A 17,347-nucleotide genomic window follows, 5' to 3' on the forward strand; every position below is an offset into this window, starting at 1 on the left:
ACGGAAGACCAGAGTGAAACCGGTCTCTGATATAGGGATTTGTTATGTCACGTAATGGACTACCCAGTAGTGTGGCAGAGCTTGTCTCTGCAGAGGAGGTGCCCGGTGCCCGCCCGCCCTTGGGCATGTGCTTCATCCTGGTGCCGGCTACCTGGTGTGGGCAGTGGCCACCCCGGCCTGGGTCTGGCACAGTGTCCTCTGAGCAGCGCGGTTCCACAGCACTTTGTGAGGATGGACGTGTTCTCTCTCTGTGCTGTCCAGCATGGCAGCCGTCGGCCAGGGGTAGTAGCGACTGAGGAACTGGATCTTTTACTTTAATTAATTATAATTTAGGTGGCCACATGTGCAGCAGGGGTGCCATAGTGTTGAGCACTGATAGACAGCATCAGAGATGAGCTCTGTCCCAGAATTCCCAGCAAAAGTCTGAGAATTAGTTCTGATAATACTGGTTTAGATTGCGTGCCTTCACACCCACTCCCGATGCACTGTCGGGGTGGAGGAGAGGGGATGGGAGTTACCGATGGGCTTCTCCTAGCCAAATGCTTTGCCTCCAGGACACTCCATAAAGCTACAGCAATACACAGTTTGGTGTTTGCATAGGGATAGATGTGCAGATCAATGGGACAGAATAGAGAGCTCAGAAATAGCCACACCTATGGTTAATTAATGGTTGACAGAAGTAACAAGGTACATTAATGAGAATGAAAGTCTTTTCATTAAATGGTGCCAAGAAAATTGGATATGCATATGGGAAAAACTAAAACTTCTGTATTTACTTTACACTATAGACATCAGACACGAGGTTCCTGTGCAGAGTTTGTGGGGAGGAGCAATACGGAGAGGAGACAAGACTGGGAGGTGGTGTTGCAGAACGCCTTGAACACTGCCTGCGGCATGTCATGTCGCATTGTCTGGTGGGCCCCGCGCAGCTGGTTGAGGTTTAAAGGGACCAGTAATTGTTACAAGAAGACTGATCTGGTAGCAGTCAGCATTTTTAAAAAAGTTTATAGCTTTTAAAAATAGACTGCTATCTCTTAAGTACGATAAGTTTTTAGTGCCATCGAGGCTTGTATGGAGAAGGATGCTGTCTTGCTTGGGGAATGGAGGTTTAAGTGGGGGTATGGGCCGTGCTCTAAGGAAAGAACAAGTGCTCTTCTGCTGTAATGCATGTGCGTTCCTGAACATTCCCACGCTGCAGAGCCACGCAGTGCGGCATTCTGAGGAGCCCACGGAAGTCATAACCCTAAATGGGAAAGGCAACAATGAAAAACTTTGTAGAAGATAACATAGGAGCTTGTCTTCATAATGTTGGGGTAGGGAAGGATTTCTTATACAGGACATAGAAATTGCTACCATAAGGGAAAACTGTCAAGGGAGAAATTGGTAAATTTTGGTCTGTTAAAATTAAGAGCCCATTTTCATCTAAAGACAAGTGTTAAAAACAACAACCTGCCACAGGATGGGCAAAGGTTTTTACAGTACAGAAAATTAGTAAAGAGCTTATGTTGGTCACAAATAAAAAATGACTCTAAAGCAGTAAGAGCAAGAGACAGCCCAGTAGAAAACTTGGCAGAGGACCTGACAGGCACTTCATGAAAGAGAAAACGCAAATGTCCCGGAGATAGGACATATGCTTCATTTCTAGTTATCAACGTCATACAATTAAGTCCTCACTGTGGGGAGGAATGTTTGTTGATACGACTCCTAAAAACCAGTTTGGCATTGTCTAGTATAACTGAAGACTAACACATTTACAAACTAACAGTTCCACTTCTATGAGTGTATCCTAGAGAAATGTGTGCAGATCTGCAGAATTGCACCTAACACTGTTTTTATAGTGGCCCTGGACTGGAGCAACTTCAGTGGTCGGTCTATGGTAGAGGGATGGCTTTCCCCCATAGGAGGGAATACGTATTCAGTGAAGATGAGCTATATGCAGCCCCGGGGCTGGCTCTCATCAATGAGAGAGGCAGCAGACAGTGATACGCTGCATATAAAGAGGCTCAACATGATAGTCTATTGCGTATGCTTCATTCAGGTAACATCTAACAATAAGGAAAGCTAAGTCATATCGTTAGGGATATGTATGCCTGTGGTAAACTTATAAAGAAAATTTAGGAAGGTGTCATCCCATAGTTAGGAGGACTTACCTGGAGAGGGCTGTGGGATTGAGGCAGACATGGAGGGTTTTGGTTCTGGTCTGGTTTTTGATGCAACTAGACTTACTGTTGTTCACTTTATAATCATTGTTTTATATACATATATATATATATATATATATTTCTTTATGTTTATTTTACAAATTTAAAATGTTCTTATGTATTTTCAACATGTCTAGGAAGTATAAGAATGATCTTTAAAAGTTGGAAACAATGATTAAAAATGGAGAAAAAGACCTTTTCTCATTTAACAAAACCCTAATAGTCTAGGTTTCTTATAACTTAAGACCTGACTCCCTTCCTTCACAAGCGCTCCTTCTGCCTCGGGCTAGAAGGGTGCCGGCCACTCAGCCCTCTGTCATGGTCACAGTCACAGAGCGGTTCTGCTCAGCTGCCTCACGAATGAGATCTATGGGGGTGGGGGCGTGGGGAGGTGGCGATGCTTTGGATTTATTGAACTGATGAGCTCTATCATTTGATGAGCATGTCTACCATTTGAGAACTTTCAGTTCCACAGTTTTACTTCTGAGTGCTGTGATTCTGTAAGTTTTGAATGGAATTAGACAATTGGTCCAGCATTGAGCATATTTAAAGAACATTTCAGTGCATTGCAGGCGGTAGCTGAGAGCAGCCCTGTCAGGCACGGTCTCTGGTAAACACTTGGGCAGTACAGACTCCCGGACCCAGAATTTACCAGCGTATCTTAAGAGTCCAGAAGATGCCAGTGCCCTGGGATTTTTATCAGTTCTGATACCACATAGCTTACTTCATGCTTCATATAAATATTTATTTAAACATATTTATAATGAAAAATATCCTGAATACTAGATTTCCTTACTGTGAGCACAAACACCAGAGTTGTATGTGTGTGTATGTATATCCTTAATGGAGAACAAATGTATCTAAAATGTTTAAATACATTATTTTTTGCTGATCAGTTCTTAGATCAGATATATCTTATTTCATGCTGAGGAGAGACTAAGGTAAAAGAAATATTAAGTTAACTGCCCCTCTTTAATTTATGATTTATTTTGAAGTATGTTTCTTAAGTGTATTGTGTCAAAGAAAACCTGGGTGTATTCATAAAGTAGACAGCATTGTTCTTGCTGCCTCAAGTCTCCCTTCCCGTCCCCTCCCCACCCTCCCTTTTTCTTTTGGATGTCTTCATGGAAACCCCGGGGCGGAGGTCCTGGGGCTGGCGGCAGGGTGCACCCAGGTCTGCACCTCTTCCTGAATTGAAAGGTTGCTAATATGTTGTAAATAGAATAGTAAACATTTGACTTGAGAGGCCTTTAGTGGTGTGTGTCCCATGATGAATCAATTACCTTTGGTCTAAAACAGTAAGTAATTTTCAGTCATCTTACTTCCGGGTCTGGGGCCCTTTCTGGAGGGTCTGCACTCTGGGTTGTGGGGGCACCAGCCCGACTTGTTTTGGGACTTCATGACTTAGACAAGGAGGCTATTAATTTGTGACCTAAAGGATTAGGACAGTTTTCTTCCTAATGTTTCTTTGATTGTAAGGAATAGAAATCCATTTTACATAGCTCAGGCTAAAGGGGGATTTATGAACAGAGTGGGCAGAGGGCACCGGCGGCCGGCAGGGCGGAGGCCTTGGCTTCCCGAAGGCCCAGCTCTGAGAGCCACCACCGCCCGGTTTGCATGACGAGTCCCCCCGAGGCACAGCTGACGGTCTTTATGTGGAAACTATTAACGTTCTGGGTCTTTATCCCATTGACCATTTTTTATGATCAGAACAGAATCCCCAGCCTTTTACGTCTCAGTGGGAGAAAAGATTGAGAACACTGATATTAAAGACACAGAACAAGTTGTATCAAGTCAGCTTGAAGTGATGAATAACTTATCTGCTCATCACAGTAGATCCCCGAGGCAGTGTGTGTTTTGTAATGTGTATTTCAGAATATAATTATTTAAGAAAAAAGCCTCTAGGATAAATCAACCTAAACGGTATATGCTGCTGAAAGTTGAAATCATTTTGGCACAGTTGAGGTTCCCCTTGAGCTTGCAGTGATGGCACTGAGACTGTCACATGGACAGTCAAGTCACACAAGCGGAGTCCTTCTGAAGTCGGTTCACTTCAGAGGGGAGCGTTCTGGGCATCGGGAATAGCCCCGGGGCGTGCACAGTGCGTGACTCCGGTGACCTCTCCTACCCGCACACAGACTCCCTGCAGTGGTGACGTCTCTCATGGTCTCCGTCCAGCAAGTGTTCTCAGGCGGCTGCCGGAGCAGGTGAAAACCCCGGAGGCAGCCTGCTTCCTGTGCCCCTCGCCTGGCCTTGTTAACAGATGACAGCATTCCACTTGTTAGTACAGTGACACAGGAGAAACTCCCACTACTATGCCGTGCGTGATGATAAAGAAGACAGAAAAGGCCTTTTTATGGAAGTTGAGCCCTCAGAACAACTCTTCATGTCCTCGTGATAAGGAGACACAAGTTGGCTGTCCAGCAGGGGTACATGAGCCTGTTATCTGCGGGGCTGATAGAGGCCCACATTCCCGCCCGGAGTGAGGGCAGGCAGGGCTGCTGGTGCCTGAGCCGCGTCTCCTCCCGGGGACATGCGGGGTTAACCCTCCTGTGCTGGGACAGAAGTGCGTGATTATCAACAAAGGCCATACTCTTTGCCTTCTGTAATTAAAAAACGTTCAGAGGTGCGTGCTTGGTTACTGCTGTTAGTGGGAGTGCAAGACTAGGCATTTCCTGGTGTGAAGGTCTGTGAATATGGGAGAGAACACGTGGAGACTTTAGACGAGAAGAAACCAACGACTTCATGGAAAATCTGTGTGTACTTGCTGTGTTCCCAGGGCCGGCCGGTTTCGAGAGCTTGTGCGCTAGCGTCCTGTGTGCTGACGCCGCCACTGAGGTGGCAGCGTGTGGAGCTGTGCGCGAGTGGGGAGGGCGCAGTCTTCACCCATAGTTCTGCACGGCAGGGCTGTGACGGCTAAGGGCATGTAGGTCCCTGTGACCAATGAGGCCGTGGAACCCGGCCGTGGGTGGTGCGGGGAGTGGACGCAGGGTGTGCTATGCTGGGGGTCAGGCTCTGGGGTCCCCACTGCTTACCAGGTCAGTTGTGAAGCTGACATGTATCGCTACTAATGATTTTTCAGGATTCCTGGAAAACATCAAATTTACTAAAGTGAAATTTTAACTTTAGAGAAATGAAGAAAAATTCTCAAATCTTAATGGATTGTGTTTACTTTCTACTTTTGTCAAGAAAAGAGTAAAATAAGCTTTTATAATTATTGTAAGTATTGTATTGTCTTAAAAGGTAACAAGATTTATTATGAATTAAAATATACCTTAAATCTAATTAAACTAATTATTTATTAATGACATTATCTAGTATTAGTCTGTTGATTAAACCATTTCCTAATTAAACGAGCTTGCCAGGAAAATTTTTACTTCCTAAATCTTCTCTGTGGTTGGCTGGAAAATCCACAAATCTCAAAGCAATTTAAGTTGTTGAACCGAGTTATTCTACTTTGAAATAAGACCCATCAGGATTTTAAAATTTTAGATAGTCTAGAAGTAAATTAATATTCTATAGATTGTCAAGTGCGTGGTTTAAATACTGGACAAGTCATTTCATGATGATTTTAATTTAAAAAATTAGAAAACCAGTTGTTCACTGAATTTTTACAATATTAGTAAGAAGAAAAAAGGTCATTTTGGTCCAGGGGATACTTTGATGACATTTGAGAAAATTCTTCAGAAAATCACGTCAGTGGATTAACAAGAAGCCCCATGGAAAGAGCTAACGACCGGGGCAGGGAAGACGCATACGATGAGCTCTTTTCTACAAAGTTTAAAAAGGTGTAAACTCACACACATAGTCATCTACATAAGAACAAGTATTAGGGTTTTTATACTTCAGAGTTACGCAGGGAAATGATAGTACTTCAGAGCAAATTGAGAATGAAATTATTGGGATATTGCGCTCATTGTTTCTGGGGACTGGGACGACTCTGGAAGGGCTGTCAGTAGAGGAAGTTGCCAAAATGTTCCTTTTATAAAGATACGGTCTTAACTTCTCCCAGCATCATTCTGATACATTTCTGTTTGGTTCTCCCACTCCCTGGCCTGTCAGAAGTGGGGACGAAGCTTTACTCAGACGGGGCTGTAACTGTAGAGCCATGAGTGATGTCTTAGTGTTCTCTTGCAAGTCTGGAGAGGAAGAATCCAAGCAGATATTTCTGTGCTCTTAATGCACAGTGGCGACATGAACTGTGCTTATAGCCCAGCCCACCTTACCGGGGCATTAGGGGGCATTAGAGTGCATTCGTGATCATGTGAAACCGTGTCAGCGGCTCTGTGTCGTCCATTCAGTATGCGCTCTCTGAATGCATTTGACAAGACAGCTCGCGCCCAGTGAGTATCCTGTGTGTGTGAATTTTCCAATTGTATTTCAGACGTTAAGAAAGAAAGGCCTCAATGGGTGTGAGAGCCCCGATGCTGACGATTACTTTGAGCACAGTCCGCTCTCGGAGGACAGATTCAGCAAACTAACTGAAGAGAGTGATTTTATTTTCAAACGAGGCCCTGTAAGTACTTTCCGCTTTACCTCTACGTTTTATTTGTTGATCCTCTCTGTTAACTTGTTATTTAGGCTCTGAACAAGAAGGAGCACAGAGGCTGCGACAGCCCAGACCCCGACACCTCCTATGTGCTCACCCCGCACACAGAAGAGAAGTATAAAAAAATTAATGAGGAGTTTGATAATATGATGCGGAATCATAAGATCGCAGTGAGTACTACAGTCCGCTTTGTGCTTTTCCCTGTGCATGGAGGGACTGACCCCACATCGGGGTGCTTTTCCCAGTGGGCCAGGACAGCAGGGCTAGGAAGGGAAGAGCTTTTGTTTCGGTTTTGTAGAACTTTATAAGATCTCGGCAGTTTTATTCTTATACATGTTCAGTGCCTTGAATGTAGAAGTGAGGAGAAACACCCCAACCCAGGTCCTCACTGCCCCGCGTGCCTGTGGGTAGGGCACCTTACCTGCCCTGGCCTCGGGTCCCTTATGCTCACAGTGACTGAGTTGGCGTGCATAATTTTTATAGTCTTGTCCAGCTCTGGATTTCAGTGATTTTAGCTGTAGGGTACATTTGACTTCTCTCTCCCTCCCATGACCCTTAAAAAATATTTCATGTACTTTATATAGACCTTGAGACTATAAAGTATAAAATGGTTGGATTTATTACAAAATTTGGCATTTTAAAATTATTATTTTTGTATTCAGTGAGAGGAAGGGAGGCAGAGACGGACTCCCACATGTGCCCCAACTGGGATCCACACAGCAAGCCTACTAGGGGGTGATGCTCTGCCTGCCTGGGGTGTTGCTCCATTTCTTAGCAACCAAGTTCTTCTTAGTGCCTGGGGCTAACTCGCTTCAATGAGCCATGGCTATGGGAGGGCAAGAGAGACAGAGAAGCGAGAGCAAAAGGGGTGGAAAAGCAGATGGGTGCTTCTCCTGTGTGCCCTGACTGGGAATTGAACCTGGGAAATATGCCTGGTGGACGCTCTATCACTGAGCCTACTGGCCAAGGCCTCAAATTATAATTATCTTGTATAGTTGCTGTAATCGTGGTAGCGCACGGTTGGGCTCTTTGTGATGGTGCTCTGACCACTTGCCAGCAGTGCCTACAGACCTCATGCTTCTCCCCCCACGGGGACTGGGGAAGAGAGCCTGGGAGCGGTTTTCTTAAATAGGCTGCAAAGCCCCGTTTTCTGAGCCATCCCATGACAGTGCTTCAGAGGGACCTTGTGGGGCTGCACTGGGCAGCTCCGTCAGGCCGCTGTGACCCCCCCACACACACACACCAGAGACAGCACGAGCTGTTTCTTCAGCGGCGCTGTGCTATACAGGCCGCTCACAAAGTAGACTTCCGGAGGTACATTTGTGCTGACACCATCACGGCTCTCTAAAACAAACAGAATTCCTCTGACCTCGTATGGGTGTTGGTGACCATGCAGTTAATGTTAAGCTGCAAAAATACTGTATAAATAAAAGTGCTTTATCTTTGAAAAAATTTTTAATCTTATAGCCACTGTTTTATATTTAATGACTCATTATAATATTCTACCTGAAAGAAACTATTGACTAAAATACATAAACCATTTATATTCTTCCAACTTTGAATTGGCGGTATTGCCTTACTTTGCAAATCACTGTTTTAAAAGTCATAAATGGAAAAGAAAGCTTTTTTCCTCTCTTTTTAAATTATAAAGAGGATTGTTACTTATCATGGTTATTTAACAACTATATTGTAAATGGTCTGTGGAGGAATGAATGAGGAAAATAGAAAATACTTTAAAGGGGGTGTGGAATATTTTGGAGAGAAGGAAGAAACCACTGATAATGTAATTTAATCATTTTTAATATAAAATTTTAAATTGAATTTTATTGGGTGACACTGGTAACAGAATTATACAGGTTTCAGGTGTCCAATTCTACCACACATCTCTGTGCCCTGATTGTGTGTTCACCCCCCAAGTCAGGTCTTCATCACCATCTGTGCCCCCATTCCCTCCTCCACACCCCCAAAAACTTAAAGTCAGTAATTTTATTGTTTAGTTTTTCACTTTGATTGCATTCAGATTGCCTTGTGTTACATATGTAACTTTCTTTTTTTTAGTTTTGTCCATTAAGAATGTCAGTGAGTTAAATCAGACCAGAACTTATTTATAACGTCTGAGATTTTATGTACTAAGTTTATAATATTTTTACACACTTTCTCCCTTTTATTATAATTGGACTCTCCCAATAGAAATGTAAATGTTACTACTGGTTTTCATGACAGTGCTAATCTGTGCTTACTTGGTAACATGAAATGTCTGTATTTAATAACGCTACTTTAATATCAGGTTCTGACCGCTAATTCATCTCTGAATGTTTGAAATATGCATACATTATTTTTCTATCTATGTATTAATATGTGAAATTGGGAATTGGAAGGGTTCATGTCAAACATCCTCATGTTTAAATGTAATTCTGAAGAGAAGAAGGGCTTTGGTCTGCCCGCTGACATAGTGAGAACCTACCCCTCCCGTCCATGTCAGAACTAGTTGCCCTGTGACATGAGCGCTCTAAGTTCTGTTTACTGTGGATGAGACGCAGCTAAGGGCTCCCGTCCTTGTTCTTCATCTGCAGCCGGGCCTGCCGCCACAGAGCTTCTCCATGTCCGTCACGGTCCCGGTGAGCAGCCCCACGGCGCTGTCCTACAGCAGCCCCGGCGGCTCCCTCGTGTCCCCGTCCCTGGCCACCAGCTCCACACTAGCAGACGCGAGCATGCTCTCTCCACCTCAGGCCACGCTGCACAGGAACGTGTCCCCCGGCACCCCGCAGAGACCGCCCAGCACTGGCAGCGCAGGTATGGAGGGCGTGTTCTCCTGGCTCTGGCGCTGCGCCAGGGCCTGGGGCCCAGTGTGGGCAGCCTGCGGTCTGTGAGCTCTCCTTGCGGGGCAGGCCAGGCTGGGATGGGTGGGCCTTCCTCGGGGTGTCCGAGCACAGAGCTCCAGCAAGTGTGGGCATTTGTGTTCAGACCGCGGGGAGCGGACTTACCTGACCAGAGTCAGTGTCTGGCTTCTGTCCCTGCCCAAGTTTGTTCACTAGCTCGGAGATTTGCAGAGCCTTTCCTGCGCCCCTCTGCACTGCCTGTCCCCTCGCCCTGTCCCCTCGCTCCTGTCCTGGTTTGCTGGTGATGCGTTAGCACCGCCCTCGGGCTTATCACCCTGCGAGCTGCTGCTGGAGCCCTGGGGGCGGGCGTCCGGGTGCAGCACATGCAGCTGGGAGTAGGCGAGACAGTTCCTTGTTGTATTATTATTTATTGTACCATTTATTTGTATTATTAGTTTTATTGTTATTTCATAGCCTTATTTATTTTCTAGGTAATGATGGCTGGTAATTTAACCAGCTATGTGACATGTCAATGCTGAGTTCAGAGTGGGCTGTTTTTTTTTTTGTTTTTTTTTTCATTTTTCTGAAGCTGGAAATAGGGAGAGACAGACAGACTCCCGCATGCGCCCAACCGGGATCCACCCAGCACGCCCACCAGGGGGCGATGCTCTGCCCATCCTGGGCATCGCCATGTTGCGATCAGAGCCACTCTAGCGCCTGAGGCAGAGGCCACAGAGCCATCCCCAGCGCCCGGGCCATCTTTGCTCCAATGGAACCTTGGCTGCGGGAGGGGAAGAGAGAGACAGAGAGGAAAGCGCGGCGGAGGGGTGGAGAAGCAAATGGGTGCTTCTCCCATGTGCCCTGGCCGGGAATCGAACCCGGGTCCTCTGCACGCTAGGCCGATGCTCTACCGCTGAGCCAACTGGCCAGGGCCAGAGTGGGCTGGTTTTAATTGTGTTGTTTAGGAGCGATGAGGGCCACTCTATATTCTGCTCGTCCTTCAGCGAAGGGGCCCGGTTCCTACTCATTCTCTGTGCTCTCTCTCCCCTGCACGTTAGGTGGGATGCTCAGCACCTCAGACCTCACAGTGCCAAACGGATCTGGGAGCAGCCCTGTGGGTGAGTGCGCCTGCGTCCCCTGAGGCTCCGCCCTCCCGCCCTCAGAGGCAGCCCCTGAGGAGGAGGAGGAGTGGGGAAGGTAGAGGAGTAGGGAGAGGGGGAGGGGGAGGAGGAGGAGCCGGGGAGGTAGAGGAAGAGGAGGGGGAGGAGGAGCGGGGGAGGTAGAAGAGGAGGAGGGGGGGAGGAGGAGGAAGAAGAGGGGGAAGGGGGAGGTAGAGGAGGAGGAAGAAGAGGAGGGGAAAAGGGAGGGAGAGGAGGAGGAGGAAGAGGAGGAGGGGGAAGGGGGAGGGATAGGAGGAGGAGGAAGAGGAGGAGGGGGAAGGGGGAGGTAGAAGAGGAGGGGAAAAGGGGGAGGGAGAGGAAGAGGGGGGGAGGAGGGAGAAGGGGGAGGGGGAGAAGCGGCCACATGGTTGAAGCAGTCATGTCCCCCTGTAGACTTCATCCCCCCCTCTTACAGTGGCCGGCCTTAGATTCAGTAGCTCGTTCCCTCACTGTTATTGAGTGCCTGCTTCAGGGCAGACACTGCCCTTTTTTGCAGACTGAAATGCCTTTGTACGAGCTCCACATCAAAACTGCCGAGGAGGAGCTGTCTGAGTCCCCTGTCCCCACCAGTCAGACCGACAGACTGACAGACTGACGTGCCTTTCATAGAGTGCAGTGTGCGAGGCGACGGCGGGCCTCCCCCCGAGAGACACGAGAACCAACACGTGTGTCTCAGGAGGGCGTGTTTCCGTGGTCACAGGCAAAACGTTCCCATGTTGTCATGAGTACAGCGACTTTGGTTCCTTTAACTGTGGGACCCCTCCCCCTCCCAAGACTACTGGCAGTTTAGTCCCGTGTCAGCTGTGTGCCCGCCACCCTGATGTGCTGGTAAAGACGGAGGATGGCCTTCCGGCGACAGGAATGCAGCACTAGTCAGCGCTGAGAACTGTCCCCGTGGAGTGAGGCAGCCTGGCCTCCTCTCTGCGAGGATCAGTCTGGTTCTCTGAAAGGAAGAGCAGGTGTTCCCTCTGCTTTTAAATTCCGTTGTGTTCCTGGGGACATCTGGAGACAGAGCTCTTACAGGGAGCACTCCCAATAGCCTTCAGCCAATTCCACAGAAATGTTACAAGCTCCTGCCTTAAGAAACTATGGAGGTAATTGAGTAATTGGATAATTTTTTTTTATTGATTGATTTTAGAAAGAGGAAGGGGGGAGAGAGAAGCATTTATTTGTTGTTGCAGTTAGTTGTGTGGTCATTGGTCACTTCCCATAGGTGCCCAGACCAGAGATCAAACCCACAACTTCAGTGTTTTGGGACAATGTTCTAATGAATGAGGAACCCAGCCAGGACTTAAATAATAATGTAAAAATGACGAGAAAGAAATAAACAGGCATTATTAGTGAGACAAGTTACAAAACAGTGACCTAAAGTAGGAATTAATGCCTAATTATCTGTCTACCACTGTGTTAATTGCGATTTTAATGGAATGAAACAGATAAGACCTGTTGTAGGATCTTTTTCAAGAGTTAATTAATGTGGAAACATTCATAGAGGTCTCATGAGTCATCCATTGGGTCTGGTGCGCTGGGTGGGCACCTGGATATGTATTTCTGAAGAGGCGCAAGTGTCTCTGCACCTGCTGTTTGCACGCTCGTTTCTCATGTGCTCTTACCCTCAACTCTCTGCCCCTTTTGCTCTGGCTGCTTAAGGCTGGACTAATCGCTCCTATTTCACTGAATGTTAATTTTAACTCTGTCTTGGTTTATTTCCAGAATTGCTTTTACTTCATGGAATGTAGCTATTTGGAACATTCTCGTGCCTTTATTTCTCCCTGTCCCGCTGGTGTGCGCGTGGCTCTTTCTCTGTTCAGACAAGGGTTCCGGTTCTCTTCTCCTTGTTGTTGTGTTCTCTCCGCCCTGAATTGAGACTTGGTCTTTGCTGCTCAGTTTTCTGCATTCCCTTTGGTGATTGCAGACTCGGACTTTGTCATCTTCTGAATTTGACCTTCTACATGTCGTACTGTTTCTTTGATTTCTTTTTTAATTTTTCCACCCATTTATTTCTTTTGTAAGTCTCCCCCCACCCCGTAGACCCCCAGGTGTAGGGGGCTGCATTGAGCGCATTCCTCTGGTTGGACATGCCATCAGAGGTTTGCAGAGCGTCTCACCGTGTCCCTCGACCCTAAAACCGCTGTGCACCACCATCCCCTCCCCGTCACAGCAACCATTGTAATACAGTTAGTGTTAATAATCATAGTTAGTTAACACGAGGTTTTATTAAAATCTAAAATCAACTTAAGTATAAAGTATTTTTAAGTGCTTAGTGATTTACTTTAAAGCATTTCTATACACGCAGAGATAAATCCTGTTTCTCAGCGCCCCTCACAAGGTCTTCCAACACATCAACGTTGGCTGTCGTGGTGCTTGATTGAGCTGTACTTTCATATACTTTGTTTCCTATACCTGGTCTCATTCTGCTTAGGCTGCTTATTTGGATTCTGTCCTAAATGACATTTGTGTTATGACTGTTCTTGAACATGTGCTCCCTCAGAATTAGATTCAACTTAGTGGACGTCTGTGTCACTTAATTCAGACACCAACTGGAAGTAATTATTCCTGGGCAGTGCCTGGCGTGTGTGTGGATTTACAGTGTTAGGTTCTGAGTGCTCCCCTCCAAGTAAGGGGTCTCGCGTAGGTATTTTAGAAGTCTTATTTTTGTGAGGGAGAGTCAGATAATACATCTCAGCTCATTTTCAATAGTAGTGCCATTTGGGTTTAGTGGTTTTGAATTAAAAAAAGTTTAAACACGTTTATACCTATATAAAATCTCTATGAATAAAAAGATCAAACATTTAAAATTCCCAAGAAATTAGAAGAAGAAAATATATTACAAACTGGGGGTATGATTTGTGATCTACAAAGTATGTTTCTTGGAACTGTAGTTACCTCAAAAAAATTAAAAATGGTACTACTGCCTTATGACCCAGCAATTCCTCTTCTGCAAATATATCCAAAAAACCTGAAACATTCACCGGACAGAATATATACACCTGTCTGTTCACTGCCGTGCTGTTTACAATAGCCAAGATCTGGAAGCTGCCCAAGTGCCCCTCAGGAGAGGGGTGGATAAGATGCTGTGGTACATTTACACAGTGGAGTACTATTTAGCTGTAAAAAAGAAAAATCTTATATTAAGTCTTCAATCCATTTTGAGTTTATTCTTGTGTAAGAACATGGTCTGATTTCATTTCTTTGCACTTATCTGTCCAGTTTACCCAGTACCCACTTATTGACTAGACCAGTGGCAACTGTGAGCCACATGTGGTTCTTCGGCCCCTTGAGTGAGGCTCTTCCACAAAATACCACGTGCAGGCGCTACCTCGATAAGGAATGCACCTACCTATATAGTTTAAGTTTAAAAAATTTGGCTCTCAAAAGAAATTTCAATCATACTGTTGATATTTGGCTCTGCTGACTAATGAGTTTGCCAACCACTGTGCTAGACTGTCTTTACTCCACTGTGTTCTTGCCTCCTCTGTCATAGAATAATTGACCACATATGCGTGGGTTGATTTCCGGGCTCTCTCTTCTGTTCCATTGATCTTATGTCTGTTTTTATGCCAGTACCAGGCTGTCTTCATTACTATGGTCTTGCAGTCAGGTTTGGTATCAGGTAGCTTGTTATCTCTGACTTTGTTCTTTCTAAGAGTGCTGTGGCTATTTGTAGTCTTGTGCGGTTCCATGTGAATTTTTGGATTATTTGTTTTAGTTTGTAAACTATGCTATTGGTATCCTGTTAGGAACCGCAGTGGTTCTCTAGGTTGCTCTGGGTAGTGTGGACATTTTAGTGTAGTTCTTTCTATCCGTGAACACAGCAGATGCTTCCATTTATTGAGAGATTTTTTCTTCAGTGTCTTAGTGTTCCAAGCACAGGTCTTTTACTTCCTTGGATGCAGTCTTAAATGGAATTTTCTTAGTTTCTCTTTCCGATAGTTCATTATTGGTATGTAAACATGCAATCAGTTTCTGAATATTTATTTAGGATTCTGCTACTTTACTGATTTTTTTGGTGGAATATTTCTCATCTTCTATATACGTATCATGTCATCTGAAAATAATGACAATTTTACTTCTTCCTTTCCAATTTGGATGACTTCTATTTCTTCTTATTGTCTGATTGCTGTGGGTAGGACTTCTAGTGCTGTGTTGAATAAGTGTGAGAGCAGACATCCCTGTCTTGTTCCTGATCTTAAGGGAAATACTTGTAGTTTTCCGCCACTGAGTATGATGTCAGCTGTGGGTGTGTCATATGTGGCCTTTTATTATGTTGAGGTATGTTCCATCTATTAGGAATGGAATTCTTAATCCAGTAAATGTATCCTTTTATCCAGTATGTTTGTGTGTGTGATTTTTTGTGTGTGACAGAGACAGAGCAAGGGACAGACAGGAAGGGAGATAAGAAGCATCAGTTCTTCGTTGCGGCTCCTTAGTTGTTCATTGATTGCTTTCTCATATGTGCCTTGACTGGGGGGGGGGGAGACTACAGCAGACTGAGTGACCCCTTGCTCAAGCCAGCGACCTTTGGGCTCAAGCCAGAGACCATTGGATCATGTCTGTGATCCCATGCTCAAGCTGGTAAGCCCACACTCAAGCCAGATAAACCTGCACTCAAGCCGGTGACCCCGGAGTTTGAACCTGGGTCCTCTGCGTCCCAGTCCAATGTTCTATCCACTGCACCACTGTCTAGTCAGGATTATCCAGTGTTCTTGAATTAACATCTATGTATTGTATTAGATACCAGGGACTATGCAAAATAGAAAAATGGTACACAGTATTCATGGTACAAAGTTCCTATTACCAAGTACACTATTGCATGGTAAACTTAGTTATTTGAAAAATTTGAAATAGTAGAGTGACTTATGCTGTATTTTTTATGGGTAATTAACACCATATCTTGGATTTAGTAATCAAATTTTCACAAAATATTTTAAAACTATATTGTTAATTTTGTTTTTCTTTTTAAATTTTATTTGTGATTTACCTAGAAATTAAAATAGCGTAGTAGCCTTTATTGTATAAATAACATTTTATGGTGTACTTGTTACTTTGTAACAAGTTATACCTTCCTCTCCACTGTTGCTTTGTAAGCTGGTGAACAGTTGCAGGGAACAGAGACCCATCTGAATTAAGCACAAACAGTACAGGGTGTTATTGACTTGCCGTTAACTGAGAGCCCCGGACGTGGTGCAGACTGCGTGGGGAGGGCTTCTTCCCTCCCCATCTCCCTTCTCCATCAGCTCCCTGCATCTGGCTTCTTCTGAGGCTCAGGATGGCTGGAGACCCACTGCTTCCTCAGTCATCTTCAGAGGATTTGGAAGCTCTCCCCTACCCCACTGTGTGACAGCTCCTCTACCTGGTTTCCAGGGGACACTCATGGGTCCCACCGCTATGGGGAGGGAGAGTGCTGCTCACTCCCCGGCATGGGCCTGAGCACAGTGCCTATCACTGAGCTGGCCTGGGGAAGGGGAGGTGGTGTGGAGTCACCCATCTGGACCACACGTGCTGCCGTGACTGCAGCACCGTGAAGGTTTCTTTTCTGTCTTGGCGGGCACCCAGAGCACTGTGCACAGAACATCCGGCACAGAGGACCATGTCCTTACTTCCCCTGAGAGGCAGACGCTGCTATTAGAGAGGCTAAAAAGCAGGAATAAGAGGACTAAAGTAGATAAACCAGAGAGACAGAATGAAGACCTAATGACAGCCGAGGAGACAGAAAGCAGAGGTAGAGCCACAGGAGTGGTGCTTGGTGACAGCGAGGCGTGAAAGCTGAGTGCTGAATGTGCCCTGGCAGGGACCTGACCCGCCTTTGCCCGGCGCCTATGGTCAGGACCTACCCCAACCCTCGCCCAGAGCCCGGGACCTGCCCACCCTAGCCCAGAGCCCGGGACCTGCCCACCCTAGCCCAGAGCCCGGGACCTGCCCCAACCCTCACCCAGAGCCCGGGACCTGCCCACCCTAGCCCAGAGCCCGGGACCTGCCCACCCTAGCCCAGAGCCCGGGACCTGCCCCAACCCTCACCCAGAGCCCGGGACCTGCCCACCCTAGCCCAGCGCCCCGGATCTAGGAGAGCCTCCGCTTCCGCTGTCACAGAGCAAAGGAGAAGGCTGGTCTCACAGCTCCTGCGTCTCCTTGGTCCCCAGCTGGTCCCGGTTAGAAATGTGTCTTTGTTCAGCACTGTCTCAGCAGGTCCAAGCAGCAAGGCCAAACACAATGGAATGAATCTTCAGCTTTGTATCTATTTCAGACTTTGGTTGACTTTTTTGGTTTTAACATATTCAAAGGTCCACGGTTAGCTCCTCTTGAGCTGTTACAAACCCTGAAGACAGAGCTGGGGAAGACTGGCTTTGCGTGGGACCGGGGAAGCTGGACGACTCTGCCTGCTAACAAGTGCTGTTTCTTTCTTCCAGGGAATGGATTCGTCAACTCCAGAGCTTCTCCAAATCTGATTGGAACGACTGGTACAAATAGTTTAGGCAAAGTGATGCCCACAAAATCACCCCCTCCTCCAGGGGGCGGCAGTCTGGGGATGAACAGCCGGAAACCGGACCTCCGTGTGGTCATCCCGCCATCAAGCAAGGGCATGATGCCCCCCCTGGTACGTGCCGGCCCGCCATGCTC

At 46.3% G+C, this 17,347-nt stretch overlaps 1 protein-coding gene across 6 annotated transcripts in view; it reads left to right on the top strand.

The window, feature by feature from the left end:
- Positions 1 to 17,347, top strand: part of MEF2A (myocyte enhancer factor 2A) — a 108,728-nt gene that overhangs the window by 78,430 nt on the left and 12,951 nt on the right. For 4 of the 6 annotated variants that reach the window (XM_066355701.1, XM_066355706.1, XM_066355702.1 and 1 more), the window contains 4 exons: positions 6,783 to 6,920; positions 9,324 to 9,543; positions 10,628 to 10,687; positions 17,137 to 17,324. In XM_066355701.1, coding sequence (XP_066211798.1) covers positions 6,783 to 6,920; positions 9,324 to 9,543; positions 10,628 to 10,687; positions 17,137 to 17,324 — 606 coding nt within the window. Of the gene's footprint in view, positions 1 to 6,585; positions 6,718 to 6,782; positions 6,921 to 9,323; positions 9,544 to 10,627; positions 10,688 to 17,136; positions 17,325 to 17,347 lie in introns of all 6 variants that reach the window. The other 2 variants (XM_066355705.1, XM_066355707.1) reach the window with 1 other exon arrangement.

This window comes from Saccopteryx leptura, chromosome 13 (assembly GCF_036850995.1).
Source record: "Saccopteryx leptura isolate mSacLep1 chromosome 13, mSacLep1_pri_phased_curated, whole genome shotgun sequence".
Classification (NCBI taxonomy): Eukaryota; Metazoa; Chordata; class Mammalia; order Chiroptera; family Emballonuridae; genus Saccopteryx; species Saccopteryx leptura.